Here is a 16,059-nt window from a genome sequence, read left to right on the forward strand (position 1 = left end):
TATAAAAATACTAATGGCCTCTTTCACAGAACTAGAACAAATAATCCTAAAATTGGTGTGGAACCACAAAAGACCCCAAATAGCCAAAGCAATTTTGAGAGAAAAGAACAAAGCTGGAGGTACCATACTCCCTGACTTCAAACTATACTACAAAGCTACAGTAATCAAAACAGTATGGTATCAGCACAAACACAGACACACAGATCAATGACAGAATAGAGATCCCCCAAATAAACCCATGCACATGTGTTCAATTAATCCACGATAAAGGAGGCAAGAATATACAATGGGGAAAAGATAGCATCTTCAACAAATGATAGTAGGAAAACTGAACATCTGCATGCAAAAGGATAAAACTGGACCATTTTTTTTTACACCATATACAAAAATAAACTCAGAATGGATTAAAGACTTAAACGTAAGACCTAAAACCATAAAACTTCTAGAAGAAAACAGACAAGTATGTGATGTGACATTGGCCTTAGCAATATTTTTTTGGATCTGTGTCCTCAGGCAAAGGCAACAAAGGCAAAAATAAACAAATGGGACCACATCAACCTAAAAAACTTTTGCACAGGAAAGGAAACCATCAACAAAACGGAAAGGCAACCTACTGAATGGGAGAAGGTATTTGCAAATGATATGTCCAATAAGGGTAATATCCAAAATATATAAAGAACTCATACAACTCAATATTAAAAAAACAAACAACCTCAGGATTTTATTCTTTTTAATGTTACTGTAAATGGAACTGTTTTAATTTCATTTTCAGTTGTTCTAGAGTATAGAAACAACTGACTTCTGTATATTAACCTTGTATCTTGCAACCTTGCTGAACTAATTTATTAGTTCTAATAATTCCTTAGTATTTTCTAAAAAGAGGATCATGTCATCTGTGAATAGTTTTTCTTCTTCCTTTCTGATCTGGATGCCTTTTCTTCTTCTTGCCTAATTGACCCGGCTAGAACCTCTAGCACAATGTTGAATAGAAGTAGCATGACTGGACACCCTGCCTTGTTCCAGATCTTATGGGGAAAGTTTCACCATCAAGTATGATGTTAGCTATGGATTTTCATAAATACGCTTTATCAGGTTGAGGAAGTTCACTTCTATTCCTAGTTCTCTGGGTGTATTATTACTGATACGGTTATTACGTTAATTGAATTTTGAACATCAAACCACCCTGCATTCCTGAGATAATCCCACTTGGTCAGGCTGTATAATTCTTTATATATGTTGCTGGATTCAGTTTGTATTTTGTTTAGGATTTCTGTGTCCATATTCATACGATATATTGGTCTGTGGTCTCCTTTTCCTGAGATGTCTTTGTTGGGTTTTGGTATCAGGGTAATGCTGGCCTCACAGAATGAGTTGAGAAGAATACTGTTAATATTTGCAATTTTTCTCAATGAATGAAAAATTTTATCACACTGTCAAAATAAAATAGAAAAATAAATACCGAAGCTGATCATATGATTGGAAGAGCCATCCACAATCCTGTGCAGACAACACTGTCGGTTGTATGTTCAATATCCACCCCTCCTTCCCTCCTTCCTAAAGCAACATTTTGTTCAGGTGTCTGGGCAGCCATGTGCTTCAGGGAAGTGTGGGCAGCCTCAGCCCTGAAGAGTGGGCCCTGACTGGTCCAAACCAGTCATAATGGGTCCATCTCTCTTGCCAGAGACTGAGTTAGAAATGGCCACGTAAAACAGGTGTGACGCAAAGTCTGCGGTGGGGCGCCTCATGGGATGGGTTCCTTTAAACTTAAAATGAGACAAAAGGGAAGATTGCCCATTTCGTCCTCTGGAAGCTGTCATGTCTGAATACATGGAACTACTAAAGCCACTGTGCAGCCATGGCATGAGCACAACTCCAACATACTGAAGCTAGCAAAACAGAAAGACAGAAAGAACCTGGGTCAGTAATGACGATACTGAGCTGCTGAATTAACCAAATCTGGAGCCACTCTTTTTTTTTTTTTTTTTTTTTTTCATTTTCTAGACATGGTTTATTTTAATAAAAATACAGCTGAACATTTATCACAGATTACATGAAACTATACACAATGACATTCTCTCTGCATAGTAATCAACACTGATGTGTGTAACTTGAATTTTTAGATGGATTATTTATAATCCTTTAAAGTGCAATTTATTTAAGGGTTTAAGCAAATCATAGATAAAGGATCTTTCTAATAAATGAGTAACATTAAAAAGATGATATATTTGGATAAATCTTTGGAAAATCAGAACTGATTCTGCCGGATGCACTTGTGTTGTATAATAACCCACCCCCACAAACGCCAAACTTGACTTAATTGCTGAGGATTAAGAAGATCCTCTAACCGGCAAGAGCTTTTTCTGATGTCAACATTTTTCTGTCCGTTCGATACATACTAAAAGGAACTAAGAATCTAGAGTAGTTCCTTTAGCAGCCCTGAGTTCTATAACCACAGTGGAGTTCCTGTTTGAACTTAAGAGACTGTTACGAACTTTCCCCGTTCTACTTGAAGGGAAAATGAAGAACTCAGTTGCTTCTCTGACTCTCAGCGACATAACTATGCTTTGGGCTACAGTGTTAATGTCTAGGATGAAATTAAGGTAGCAATAATGGGAGTTATCTAAGAAATAACCAGAAAATGCTTCAGAATAGAGAAATGAACCATGAGAGGAACATTTCTAGGAGCTGTCTGATGGTATAGGAGGGACTGCAACACGAAGGCCATTCACCGCTGTGACTGTATATTGTCATTGTTTTTTGTCCACTTCCTTCTGTTGGTGGAAATCATTGATTCCAATATGCTGCTGCCACCAAAAGATGACCATTAGAGGAAGAGCAAGACTCCTTCACAAGAGTAACAAAGGAGCAAACTATTTCTTAAGGCAGCAATGCCAGCCTGACTTTATTCTACTTGAAGACTGTTTCCCTCTTGAAAAGCCTCTTACAGGAGCATCTGCGAAGTCGTATGTGACTGTACTGGCTCAGCAATTATTCATCCAGATAGAGGGTACTTTAGGGGTTGGAGGTGGAAGGAAAAACAAAACAACTTTTCCCTCCGAGTGTAAACACAAAGCTTTAGCCGATCTTAGGAGCGTTATGATCACAGGTTTCGGCTTTCCTCAAAGTTCCTTTTTGGAAATTCTGGATGGAACTGAGTAAGGCCCCTCGGCTCACGCCATTCACAGCCTGGGGCGGAAGCTGTGTGGGCGCCTCTGTGCTCACAGGAGGCAAGGGAGCTGCTGGTGGCGGAGGCGCAGGTGGAGGAGGTGGGGGTAACGCGGACATCCCTGCTGTGGAGGGTGGAGTCGGTGATGACGGGGATGTGAGAGGTGAGCTGGCCCCGGATCCTGCTGAATTATTGGAGGTGCTGTATTTTGCTGAATGCTCTTCACTATTTTCAACAGCAGATCGTTTTGACTTCTTTCAAGCTAAGATCTTCCTCTTTTTTCTTTCTTCTTCGGATCCATGGTGAGACTGAGCTCTCGTCAGTCTTCGATGCTGGTGGATCTGTTTCTGTTCTTCAATTAGCCTCTTTTCCATACATTCTTTGGCAATTCTCAATGCCACTTTTAACTTTGTGGGGATCTTAAACTGTGGCTTTTCGGAAGTAGTTAGCAGAACATCACTGAATAATGGCATCTGTAAGAGCCGGGAGACGGTGGGCATGCCATTTTTACAGGCTTCACAAGACAGCGTAGACTCCAACGCAGCCACCACAGCCACAGACGGTGCAGGAGGGAAGGAGTCTACAGGCAGTGAGTCTGGCGGTCGTCCGTAAGTCATTTCATACAGTAAGTGGCCAAAGCAGTGGACGTCCACACCCTCCAATGTATTGATTTTCCTGAATTGTGAGAAATAAGATCGGTAGAAGGAAGGAAGGCCCAGCAAGGAATTCTCAAGGTCCAGCAGCTGGCAAGCGTCCCCTTCCAGCATCACGTTGGAAGCATGAAGGTGCCCATAAGGGAATCCCTTGTCATGGAGAAACTTTAGTACCTCTAATATTTGCCACCCATATGTTTTTATTTGCTGAAGTTCAAGGCCTTGAATCTTCTTAGGGTTGCAGTACTTCCTTAGGAATGGCTCTTTTGGTTTTGCCTTGTAGATCAGGTCCTTTAAAGTTCCTTTTTCATCAAACATTCTAATTAGCAATGCTGAGGATTCGTTAGCAACACGATAGATGTAAGGGTGCAAACAGGACGGCAGAAGTTTGATTAGACACTGAAAACCTTTATCTGACAGACGCTTGTCAGGACCAAGGCCAGCCCAGCTTAACACTAGCCGTTCCTTTGGCTGATTTTTAATCTTCACCAAGAAATATTTCTTCCTTATCCTCCAACCTATGTCTTTCAATGGTTCCACCACCTCCCACTTTGGTTCTGATCGGAAGAACACGGAAACCTGTTGTAAGGCAATCTCAGTATAGCTTGCAGAATAGTTGTTTGGATCTAAAAACTTCTTAACCAGCTCACAATTAGACAAGATATGATTTGTGGTGATAGCGTTGAGATAGTTCTGAAGACCTTTCTGCCTCTCAGCTATGAACTCACGATCCATGTTACCGATCAATTTTTTGGGAGGAAGAGGTAGACTTAGGCCTGCAATCTGCAAGTTGCTGTTCAGCAAATCAAAGTCACTGTATCTCCTAACCATCTGCCAGCTATTTTCTACAGAAACTCCTCTTTGTACCCGAATGATATATTCCGTGTGGGACTGCAGGCTCTGGCTCGCCTCGATGGCTGCTGTCAGTGGCACCGTGTCGTCCAGCAGGACCTTGCCGGCTGGCGGCTTCTCCGTGAAGGCCATCCCGGAACGCCTATCCACCACCGCCTCAGGACCAGGGGCAGGAACCAGAGGTACCAACTCCCGTCGCCCGCCGGGATCTGCCGCCGCCCTGGAGCCACTCTTGAGTCTTCTTGGTAAGTCTTTTGTTTGCAGAAACTGGAATTAGTTTTTTTGCTACCTGCAACTAACAACACTCTATCTGTATAACGAGTGGTGAGCTGGAGTCTGCGCACACTGGCTCAAGACAGAAAGTTCTGCACTTGTCCCAACATCTCGTTCATTGATTTTACATCGAGAGCTTCATATCAACCATGCTAAGAGTAAGGACACTACAGAAACTGGCAAACACCACAACTCAGAGATCCAGTCATTATAAACACTTCCCAGCACGCCACTGGATACAACCCAATTTCAAATTTTCTGTTCATTAAACCAACCATTTTATTCCCATAATGAAGCTATAAATTAGCATTTACCAATGGAATACTGCATATATTTGGGTTTCTAATAAGGCTTTATTTAGAAAAAAAAAACCTCAAGTATCTGAAATACTGCTATAAAATACTCCATATGAAAAATTACTGATAATGTAAATTTAAAAAGATTATAAAACATTATGCACAGTAAGACACAGAAAGAGAGAATATATTTAGATAGACAGATACTAGGATTGTTGAGCTCGACACCAATATGTTCACACTGTCATCTCTGGGTGGTAGAATTACAGATGATTCTTATATTTTTTGCATGACTATTTTTTTCCCTAAATTTTCCATCATGAACATGTATTACCTTAGTAATAAAGAAAAACACAATTTATGCTTTTAAAAGGAAGAAATTTAGTGTTTTTTGTTCATGAACACAAGAAGACACTATTTTTATTTCAGTTGTATCCAGGTAGAGCCTATATAATTCTCTGCAGGTAGGAAGATAGTTCCAGTTTTTAAATCGGATGATTCTGTGCTACTATCTATAGTACAAAGTTATAACCTTGTTCTCTGACACTACCCCCAAGAAGATGTTGCAGACAGAAAATGAATTATAATATGCATTATAAGAAGAGTGCTGAATTCACATAATCATTTTGAAAATAAAATCTAAGCCAAAATCTCTCCCATTTTGAAATACGTATGTGATATGATCCATGAAACTGCATTAACTCTATTCTTAAAGATAATGAAGTAAAGGAGCATTGGCCATGAGTCAAAAGATTTGGTTTCTAGGTCTAGAGGTCAACCTTATTAGCCTTATGCCTCTGGCAAGCAGCAACCTCTCTGAACCTAAACCTTCACATTTGTTAAATGGGGCTAATACCTACCCATTTCTCTTCACAGTATGAGACAAAGTAGATGAAAGAACTAGTAAGTGAAAGATGGTATTATGTGCCACCACTTCATCAGAGACACATCTTAAGTCTTGTAACAATTGTATTTTGTTCCACTCTGATACAAAAGACATCCTTATAACTAGCAATGTATGATGCTAGTTTCCCTGGTAACCAGTTAACTTCCTCACTGCTTTAAAAAGCTTTGTATTAAAAAAAATTTTTCTTTTCTTTGCTGCCTTACTGTATTTGACTTGCCTCAAAAAATACAAGAATGAGGGCTTCCCTGGTGGCGCAGTGGTTGGGAGTCCGCCTGCCGATGCAGGGGATGAGGGTTCGCGCCCCGGTGTGGGAGGATCCCACATGCCGTGGAGCGGCTGGGCCCGTGAGCCATGGCTGCTGAGCCTGCGCGTCCGGAGCCTGTGCTCCGCAACGGGAGAGGCCACAGCGGTGAGAGGCCCGCGTACCGCAAAAAAAAAAAAAAAAAAAAATACAAGAATGATACCAATAGAGTACTATTACCGCAACACGATACTGGATGGGGAGAGAAAGCTATAGATAATTTTCTGTAAGGGATATTGCTACAAAAGTCCTATAACAAAATACTAGCAAGTAGAACCATTAAAAGAATAATATACCTTAACCAAGTAAGAATCATTCTAGGAATATAACAGTAAGTTAATTTTAGATAATTTAGGATAATTTACCAAATTAGTAGATCAAAGGTGAAAAACTTTAAGCATCTCAAATGCCCCAAAATGCATTTGAATAAAATAAACAACCATTCCCAAATAAATACTCCCAATGAAGTAAAGATAAAAGGGCAAAGTTATCATTATTTGCAAGTGATTATGAAATAAACAAGAAAAGGTACTGAAAAACTACTAGAAAATTCAGTATGCAGCTGACGACAAAATTAACATACAAAAATCAATAGTTTGTCTATTTACAAACAGAAACCATAATGAGAGAAAAGATTCCATTTACAACTGCAACCAAAGAGAAGTAAACCTGAGTATAAACAACAAAAATGATAATGGACTCTAGTTTTCATCTCTATTGAGGGATCTCAAAAAAGACTAGAATAGGAAGATTCAGTATTAGGATGAGAGCAGCTGTATCAGTCAGGCTCCTGGTAGGAAAACTGATGACACACTTCAAGGAGTAACTGAGGAGAAATTCATGAAAGAACTATTTACTAAGGACTGGGCAGGGTGAAGCTCCCAGAGGGTAGCAACAGCAGCAGGAAGCTGTTACCACCGTGACTTCCAGACCCTAGGGAGAACTCTGACTATGGGCAAGGAAACATCAGGCAGAAGGTGAGCCTTCGGGAGACAAACGGTGCTAAGAGGGTGACAGGCTGGGAAATACACACTAACCTCTCTTCCCTCCCACCCTCCCATCTCCTACCAGTCCTGCCAAGTCCAACAAGAAGCCAGTGGCAAGACAGCCCTGATGAGGCCGTCCATAAAGGTCAGCCCCCTGAAGCGCAGAGCAAGAGGGAGGGAGTGAACACACTGAAAGCACAGAAAGAACATCCAGCGCAGCAGCTGGTCTCTTCTGACTGTTTACTCTCTGCCAGGCGCTGCTCTAACCACTTTATTTGCATTAATTCTAATAATGCCAGTTTGCCCAAACAACAAATTCCAACAATCCCAGTAAAAACACCCATAGGATATTTTACGGGTAGTGAGAGGGGAGTTTTTGACTAATGATAAATTCTTCTAGGATAATAACCATGCATGCACAATCAGGTAGGAGAGAAAAGAGGGGAGAATAGTCCTATTACATATTTTAAAATATTATTAAGCTGTAATTAAAACAGTTTAATCCTGGCACATGAATATGCTCACTGAAACACAACAGAGCCCAGCGATAGACCAGACATAACAACTTCACACACGATAAAGGCGGCATTTCAAATACATGGGGGAAAAGGTGTGTAAGTTGATAAACGATTTAGGGGAAACTGGATAGTAAGGAGAGGAAAAAAGCTGGATTTCTGCCTTACTCCTTACACCACAATAAATTCCAGAGATGAAGCAAAGATCAAAACATGAAAAACAAACTGTGGGGGCTTCCCTGGTGGTGCAGTGGTTGAGAGTCCACCTGCCGATGCAGGGGACGCAGGTTCGTGCCCCGGTCCGGGAAGATCCCACATGCCGCGGAGCGGCTAGGCCCGTGAGCCATGGCCGCTGAACCTGCGCGTCCGGAGCCTGTGCTCCGCAACGGGAGAGACTGCAGCAGTGAGAGGCCCACGTACCGCAAAAAAAACAAAACAAACTGTGTTAATAGAATTATCGAAAGAATAATGTAAAAGACTGTAGGAGAATACATGAAAGACCTATTACCTTGAGGTACAGCAGATAAGACTCTACGACATAGAACCAGAAGCCTTAAAAGGGGAAAGATTATACATTTCACTAAATAAAACTACCACACACAAAAAATTACCATAAAAAGTAAAAAATTCGATAAAATATTAGTAATATTATAAAACGAATTTATTTCCCTAATGGTGGAAAATTACTCTTATGATACAAGAAGATATTTTACATATTATTTTAAAATATAAATGCGATTCAAATAAAAATATGCATAGTATCACTTATAACTAAAGAGAAGCGAAACAGACCTAAGGAGACACCTTTTTATTTTAACCCATCACGCTATCAAGGACAAAAACATTGATGATACCTCACTGCCAGTGAGGGTGTGGAGATGACAGAAGAAAGAAACAGCTGGAATTCTGCATTATTCAAACTCTCACCATCTAACTCAGGGACCAGAGTATGATCAGTTTTCAGATGGACCCCTCACTGTCCAGGCTGTCCCGACTCTGGCCATCCAAATCTCAGGAACTAAACAGAGTTCAGTAACACCTCATCTTTCACTATTTGAACTCATTGTACAAACTCTCACTATGCTAACTTAAGAAAAGATCTGGGCAACAAGGAATACACTGTGAAGTATACACAGTTTTGCAGTGAGAATGTCAATTGATGTAACCCTTTTGGAGCTAGCAAAATTGTAAATGCATGTAGCTTTCGACCCAAAGTTCTTCCCCTCCCAGAAATGTATACCATGGACATACGTTGGAATGTAAAGATATGTGCACAGGACATTCACTGCAGCACTGTTTATAAGAGGCACAAAAAAATACTGTTAGCCTAAATATCTTTTTTTTTTTTTTTTTTTGGGTGCACCAACGTGGTCTGCGGGATCTTAGTTCCCCCACCAGGGACTAAACCCAGGCCCCTGCAGTGAAAGCGCTGAGTCCTAACCACTGGACTGCCAGGGAATTCGCTAGCCTAAATATCTTAATTGACAGGGACCTAAGTTAAAGTACATCCATGTACTACAATTCATGAGTTCCTAGTCTTCTGGAGATGACTGATACTGGGAAAAGGCCACTTAGTGAACTCTCTCAAGCTAAGCACCAAAATGTAATTATAAAATTGAAAATGATAACTGATTTTCAAGATTTTGACATGAAAAATAACAAATATAAAAACAAGTTTAAGTTATAGTTAACAAGATGTAAGTTATAATTTTAACTATGCACAAATTCTAAGAATAAAAAACAGAATTGTGTTGACTTTATTTTTTAGTGTAAGCTTTTCAACAAAATTGTATGATAACATAATATAATATATCCTTCATGTTTTTTTCTCAATCACAATGATCATCTTTTCAAAAATACTGAATGGCTTCATCCATTTTTCCTAAGGGTCTCTCTCTAATCATTTGCATCAAAAGTCACTGCAATCGAATCAGGCTCCCTTAAAAAACAGCTAGCATGTTATTACGACCCAGCAATCCCACTACTGGGCATATACCCTGAGAAAACCGTAATTCAAAAAGAGTCATGTACCACAATGTTCATTGCAGCTCTATTTACAATAGCCAGGACATGGAAGCAACCTAAGTGTGCATCGACAGATGAAAGGATAAAGAAGATGTGGTACATATATACAATGGAATATTACTCAGCCATAAAAAAAAAAAACGAAATTGAGTTATCTGTAATGAGGTGGATGGACCTAGAGTCTGTCATACAGAGTGAAGTAAGTCAGAAAGAGAAAGACAAATACTGTATGCTAACACATATATATGGAATCTAAAAAAAAAAGAAAACAAGGTTCTGAAGAACCTAGGGGCAGGACAGGAATAAAGACGCAGACGTAGAGAATGGACTTGAGGACACGTGGAGGGGGAGGGGGAAGGGTAAGTTCGGACGAAGTGAGAGAGTGGCATGGACTTATATACACTACCAAATGTAAAATAGATAGCTAGTGGGAAGCAGCCACACAGCACAGGGAGATCAGCTCAGTGCTCTGTGACCACCTAGAGGGGTGGGATAGGGAGGGTAGGAGCGAGACGCAAGAGGGAGGAGATATGGGGATATATGTATATGTATAGCTGATTCACTTCGTTATAAAGCAGAAACTAACACACCATTGTAAAGCAATCATACTCCAATAAAGATGTTAAAAAAATAAAAATAAAGACATCTAGTATGTTATCATCTTAGATCTTCAGTTGGCAGTCTGTCAATAGTGTTGAATCTTTTAATGTCACACCCATGAATTTTATGAAAACCTGCATACTTTTTGTAAGATAAGCAATTTCATTTTGCAGCTGATTTTATTGTATTTGACCAATAAAAATACTAATAATGCATCAGGAACAATACTTAAGTGGGAACAAATTTTAAAAGTGGTGCTTTATTACTAAATTTTTTTCTTCCAATAACCAATCTAGTAACATACATACTAAGTGGTCTCTAAGAGAATGACATACCTACTGTACTGATGCTCGAGATTTGTGTATTTACGGAACAACGTTTATTATGATCCCATGTGTTTAAAAAAGATTTTCCTATGTATACTTGTAATACATATCAAGGTGTTTATGTGACCAAATTTGCAAAATTGCCCCACTGCCCCAAGTGTTTCTGACGAGAAGGCAGCCACTGATCATACCCATGATCCTCTGTATGCAATGAGTGCTTTTTCCTCTTGCTTCAAGAAACTATAAACACTACTTACCTCTGGGGAACTGGGAAGGAAAGGTTTCCTTAACTGCATTCTATACCCTTCTGAATTTTTTAATTTTACCACAAGGAGGTATTACTTTTACAATAATGATGGTGGTGACGATGATGCTATAACTAAGCTTTAAATCAAGTACCTAGTAATGATATAGAAAATCTGTGATTCCAGCTCCCAGGAGTTTAAACTAAGTCCTAACTTAGAAATCTCAAATGCTACTTAATGAAAAGCCTTTCAAAAGACATTCTTACGCAATACTTGATTACCCTAATAGTTTTTTTCCGAATGTGTTACTTCAGAGAGCAAACTTTTTATTCCGTTATCCTTTAAACAGGAATGAGTTTTAATGGAACGAAGTTTAATGTAACAATGAATCAAAAAATTCACTGGTATGTTTTAGATCCCACATTGCAACTAACTTCTCAGAAACTACCATTTCTTGAGTTCTGGTTCATATCAAAGGAAAATATCCGCAATTACAAGGACAGGCTACGACAGTACCCCTCTCTTTTCCAACGAGCGGGGCCAGCTTTTCTTCATGTACTTCAGCCAAAGCAACAAGTTCCAAGCAGACTGTCTGCTATTAAGCCAAAACTAATGAGATTTGCAAAGTGTAAATCAATGCCACTCTCCTCATTAACTTTTTTGCTTTGGAAAATACAGATTTTTTTCCATTAAAAAACATTACGTTAACATGCAATTGGTAGTACAGTTATCTTTAAATGAACAGTATTTGAATTCTTCTATTTTATTTTCTAATACAAAAACATATCAATAGATGAAACCCATATAAACAAAAGCTCTTTGGAGTCTTCAACAATTTTTTAGAGTGGAAAGGGGTCCTGAAACCAAAACTTTGGAGATCGTACAGACCAAAAGGCAAACAGCTGGGAACAATTTGTGTACAACTGGGATGGATGAATTATAACATGGTGGAGGTGGGGGGGGGGGAATGAAATGTTACAGGTACTTAATTTGTTTTTAGATACAATTCAATGCCTTTTTAAAAAGTTAAGCAATGGGAAAAAAATGTATTTCAAGTTTTCATATTAACCTACATATTTAGATTTCCAGTGTCTTCATTTCATCCTGTGGATCTGAGTTACCATCTGGTGTCATTTCCTGACAACCTTAAGAACTTCTCATGTTTCTTGTAAGGTAGGTCTGCTTGCCACAAATTCTCTCAGTCTCTGCACAGGAATGTATTTCACCCTCGTTTCTGAATGATAGCTTTGCTAAATATAGAATTATTCACAGACAGCTTTTTCTCTTTCAGCACTTCAGGTGTGCGACCCCACTGCCCCAAGTGTTTCTGACGAGAAGGCAGCCACTGATCATACCCATGATCCTCTGTATGCAATGAGTGCTTTTCCTCTTGCTGATCTCAAGGTTTTCTCTTGCCTTTCAACAAGATTGTCTATGTTGTGTCTAGGCACAGGTCTCATATTTATCCTACTAAGATTCACTGAGCTTCTGGATGTGAAGTTTAAAGTTTTTCATCAAATTTGGAAAGCTTCCCAAAAGGCTATTTTCCGCACCTTTCTCTCTCCTTCTGAGACTCCCATTAAGCCTATGTTGTATGCTTGACCCTGAGGCTCTGTTCATTTTCCTCCAATCATTTTTCTCTGTTTTTCAGATTGAATCATATCTACTGGTCTGTCTTTAAATTCACTGATTCTTTTTATTAGCATCTCAAAACTGCTGTTGAGACCCTCTAGTGAATTTTTCATTTCAAGTGTTGTAGTCTTCAAGTCTAGATTTTTTTTTTTTTTTTTTTTTTTTTTGTCGTACGCAGGCCTCTCACTGCTGTGGCCTCTCTGGCTGCGGAGCACAGGCTCCGGACACGCAGGCTCAGCGGCCATGGCTCACGGGCCTAGCCGTTCCGCGGCATGTGGGATCCTCCCGGACCGGGGCACAAACCTGTGTCCCCTGCATCGGCAGGTGGACTCTCAACCACTGCGCCACCAGGGAAGCCCAGAGACACTTTTTTTTGACTGCTCCTTTTTCCTGTGCACTAGTCACACTTTTTTCCTGTTTCCTTCCGTGGCTTGTAATTTTGTTGTTGTTAAGCCTATGGATTTTATATAATATAATACAGCAACTCTGAATTCTGATTCTTTTCCCCCTAATAGGTATTGTTGCTGTCTTACTTTTGTTTCTGTCTGGTATCATGTCTGGGCTAAATATGTGAACTCTGTCTCCCTGTGATATGCCACCACTGATGTCTCTGCTCAGTCTTGTTTTAAATGTATCTTTTTATTTTTAAGCCTGACTTCCTGAGGGGTTGCAGCTTTGCATAATTTCACGGTCAACTTGTAACTGGACAGAGGTTATGCTCAAACACCTTGAGCCAGTGAGGCTCCCACCTCTGCTGATGGGTATGTGCATGGGTAGGGGAGCGCCTGTGAAATTCAGTCTGTTTTCCAGTTTGCCCCAGGTTTATCTTTCCTCAGGCCCTTTCACATCTCCCAGGTGCATGCATGGAACTCCAGGGTCAGTCTAAAGTACGTGAATACCATGGGCCCGCTCAGATCTTCTCTGTGCTTATGCTCAGCCTCATCCAGGAATACGTGTGCCCCAAACAGTACTGCGGTCTGCTATATGAGCGGAGCCACTGGCCCTCCCATGCCCCTCTGAAATCCCCACCCACAGAAAATGCCACTGAGCATCAGCTGCCACTCCAAAGAGCTGAGCCCTCTTCAAGGCGAGGGCTTCACAGCCTGCTTCTTGCAGGCAGAACCTCATGCCAAGCGAGCTGGGAGAGAGTAGGGTGGAATGTGTAGCCCCAGCCAAGAATGCCAGAGATTCCCATTTTTCTTACTCCAAGCTCGACAGCATTACACTTTTCAAAGCTTTATGCAATTGGCCTTTCGTCAGTCTCCAGACCAATGAAATGGTTGCTTTACAAAAGTAATGTAGAAATAAATATTCTATTCAAATGTTCGTACTCTTTGGACCAGTAATCCCAGTTCTATAAAAACCACCCCCGGGAAGCCCACAATGTGGAGAAAGCTGTGCACAGCACGTTCCTACTGTGTTATTTCTCCCTCCCAGCCTCCTGTGCGGCTAAGTGGAGCCATGTAGTTCTCACCAATGCGACAAGAGTGGGGGAGATGCCACAGCTTCCTGCCCACCTCCTCGATGTAAACTGCCCTGACATTCCTCTCTTTCCCGTCCCCACAGACTGGCAGCAACTCACAGACAACCGTGACAAATGAAATCCCTGTATTACTTCAAGGAATGGAATCACTTCACCAGCCTGCATCTATTTTCAGGCGACTGTATGACAACTAAATAAAAAGGTATCTTATTACTGAGTAACATTACAAATCCACATTTTAAAAAGTAACATATTCTAAAAAGCTACAAAATTAAATGTACCCATTCATCACAACTACCTTAAAATACATATAAAAACATGGCAACTGCATAAAAATAATAATGCTATAATGGTAGAATTATGGATGATTATTCCTTTCAAACTTTCAATAATATTAAGTTAGTCTGATAATTTAAAAAGTTGAAATTGTTGAATTAAATCTGCTTTGAGACATTTTCCATTCTGTTTTAAGACTGTCTTAAAAATGGTTTCAAAACAGAATTCAATCCTGTCTTAAAAATGGTTTCAGGGCTTCCCTGGTGGCGCAGTGGTTAAGAATCCGCCTGCCAATCCAGGAGACACGGGTTCAAGCCCTGGTCTGGGAAGATCCCACATGCTGCGGAGCAGCTAAGCCAGTACGCAACAACTACTGAGCCTGTGCTCTAGAGCCCGTGTGCCACAGCTACTGAAGCCCATGTGCCTAGAGCCCGTGCTCTGCAACGAGAGAAGCCATCGCAATGAGAAGCCCGTGCACTGCAACGAAGAGTAGCCCCCGCTCACCGCAACTAGAGAAAGCCCGTGCACAGCAACAAAAGACCCAACACAGCCTAAATAAATAAATAAATAATAAAATAAATAAATTTATTTAAAAAAAAAAAAAAAAATGGTTTCAAAACAGAATTCAATCCTGTAAATTTTTTGAATCCTTTAAATTCAAAAAATTTAAAGGATTTTTTAAAAAATAAATTTTCCCTATTTTTTATTTATTTTTAATTTTTCAGCCATGACACATGTGGGATCTTAGTTCCCTGATCAGGGATCGAACCCGTGCCCCGTGCACTGAAAGCGTGGAGTATTAACCACTGGACTGCCAGGGAAGCCCCAGATTTAAAGGATTTTTATCCTATCCACTTTCATAGTGGTATAAAGCATGGATCCTCTGGCCAATGTTCACATCCAAGGTACCTGGTCTGCAACCCTGCCATTGTGTTCTTTCTTTAACAATACATAATTATTTACCCATGTTCCTCTAGGGTACTAGCTAACAGCCTTACCCAAACAAGACTGGCTTCACATAACTAAACTATTTCTACTTTGTAAAAAACAAACACACACACAAAAACAACAACAAAAAACCCTTTTGCTTCATCTTTCACATCTGTATTTCTTCGAGGAAACAAAGTCTAGTCTCCATGCGTGCAAGGGGATATACAGAACCTGAACCAACAAGAAGCTTTATGCCTTTTCTCACCAGCAACTTCCCTCAACCCAAAAAAATCTTTCTGGAGAAGGACAAGAGCTGGCCCCACTATGAAAAGCATAGCTTTTAAGACTGAAGTCCCTACACCCCAGAACTAAGAAACTGAAACAACCAAGCCCAAAGAAAGCAAAACAGAGCTGCTAAAAACTCTGTCGTCCTCTCATTTTTCAAACTACAGTAGTCAGCAGTCCCCTCTTAGTTCAGGTTCCGCACTCCACGGCTTCAGTTACCCCCGGTTAACCGCAGTTCAAAAAATATTAAATGGAAAATTCCAGAAATAAACAATACAGAAGTTTGAAAATGTGCACCCCTCTGAACA

At 40.2% G+C, this 16,059-nt stretch overlaps 2 protein-coding genes across 2 annotated transcripts in view; both read right to left on the minus strand.

The window, feature by feature from the left end:
* PDE7A (phosphodiesterase 7A) overlaps positions 1-16,059 on the minus strand; it is a 115,994-nt gene that overhangs the window by 76,519 nt on the left and 23,416 nt on the right. The window lies entirely within an intron of this gene.
* On the minus strand, positions 1,596-5,352 carry LOC116742395 (PX domain-containing protein kinase-like protein). The gene is given in 1 exon segment (XM_032609997.1): positions 1,596-5,352. A coding segment is annotated over 1 exon segment (1,728 nt). The 5' UTR covers positions 4,804-5,352; the 3' UTR covers positions 1,596-3,075.

Source organism: Phocoena sinus, chromosome 17, assembly GCF_008692025.1.
Source record: "Phocoena sinus isolate mPhoSin1 chromosome 17, mPhoSin1.pri, whole genome shotgun sequence".
NCBI lineage: Eukaryota > Metazoa > Chordata > Mammalia > Artiodactyla > Phocoenidae > Phocoena > Phocoena sinus.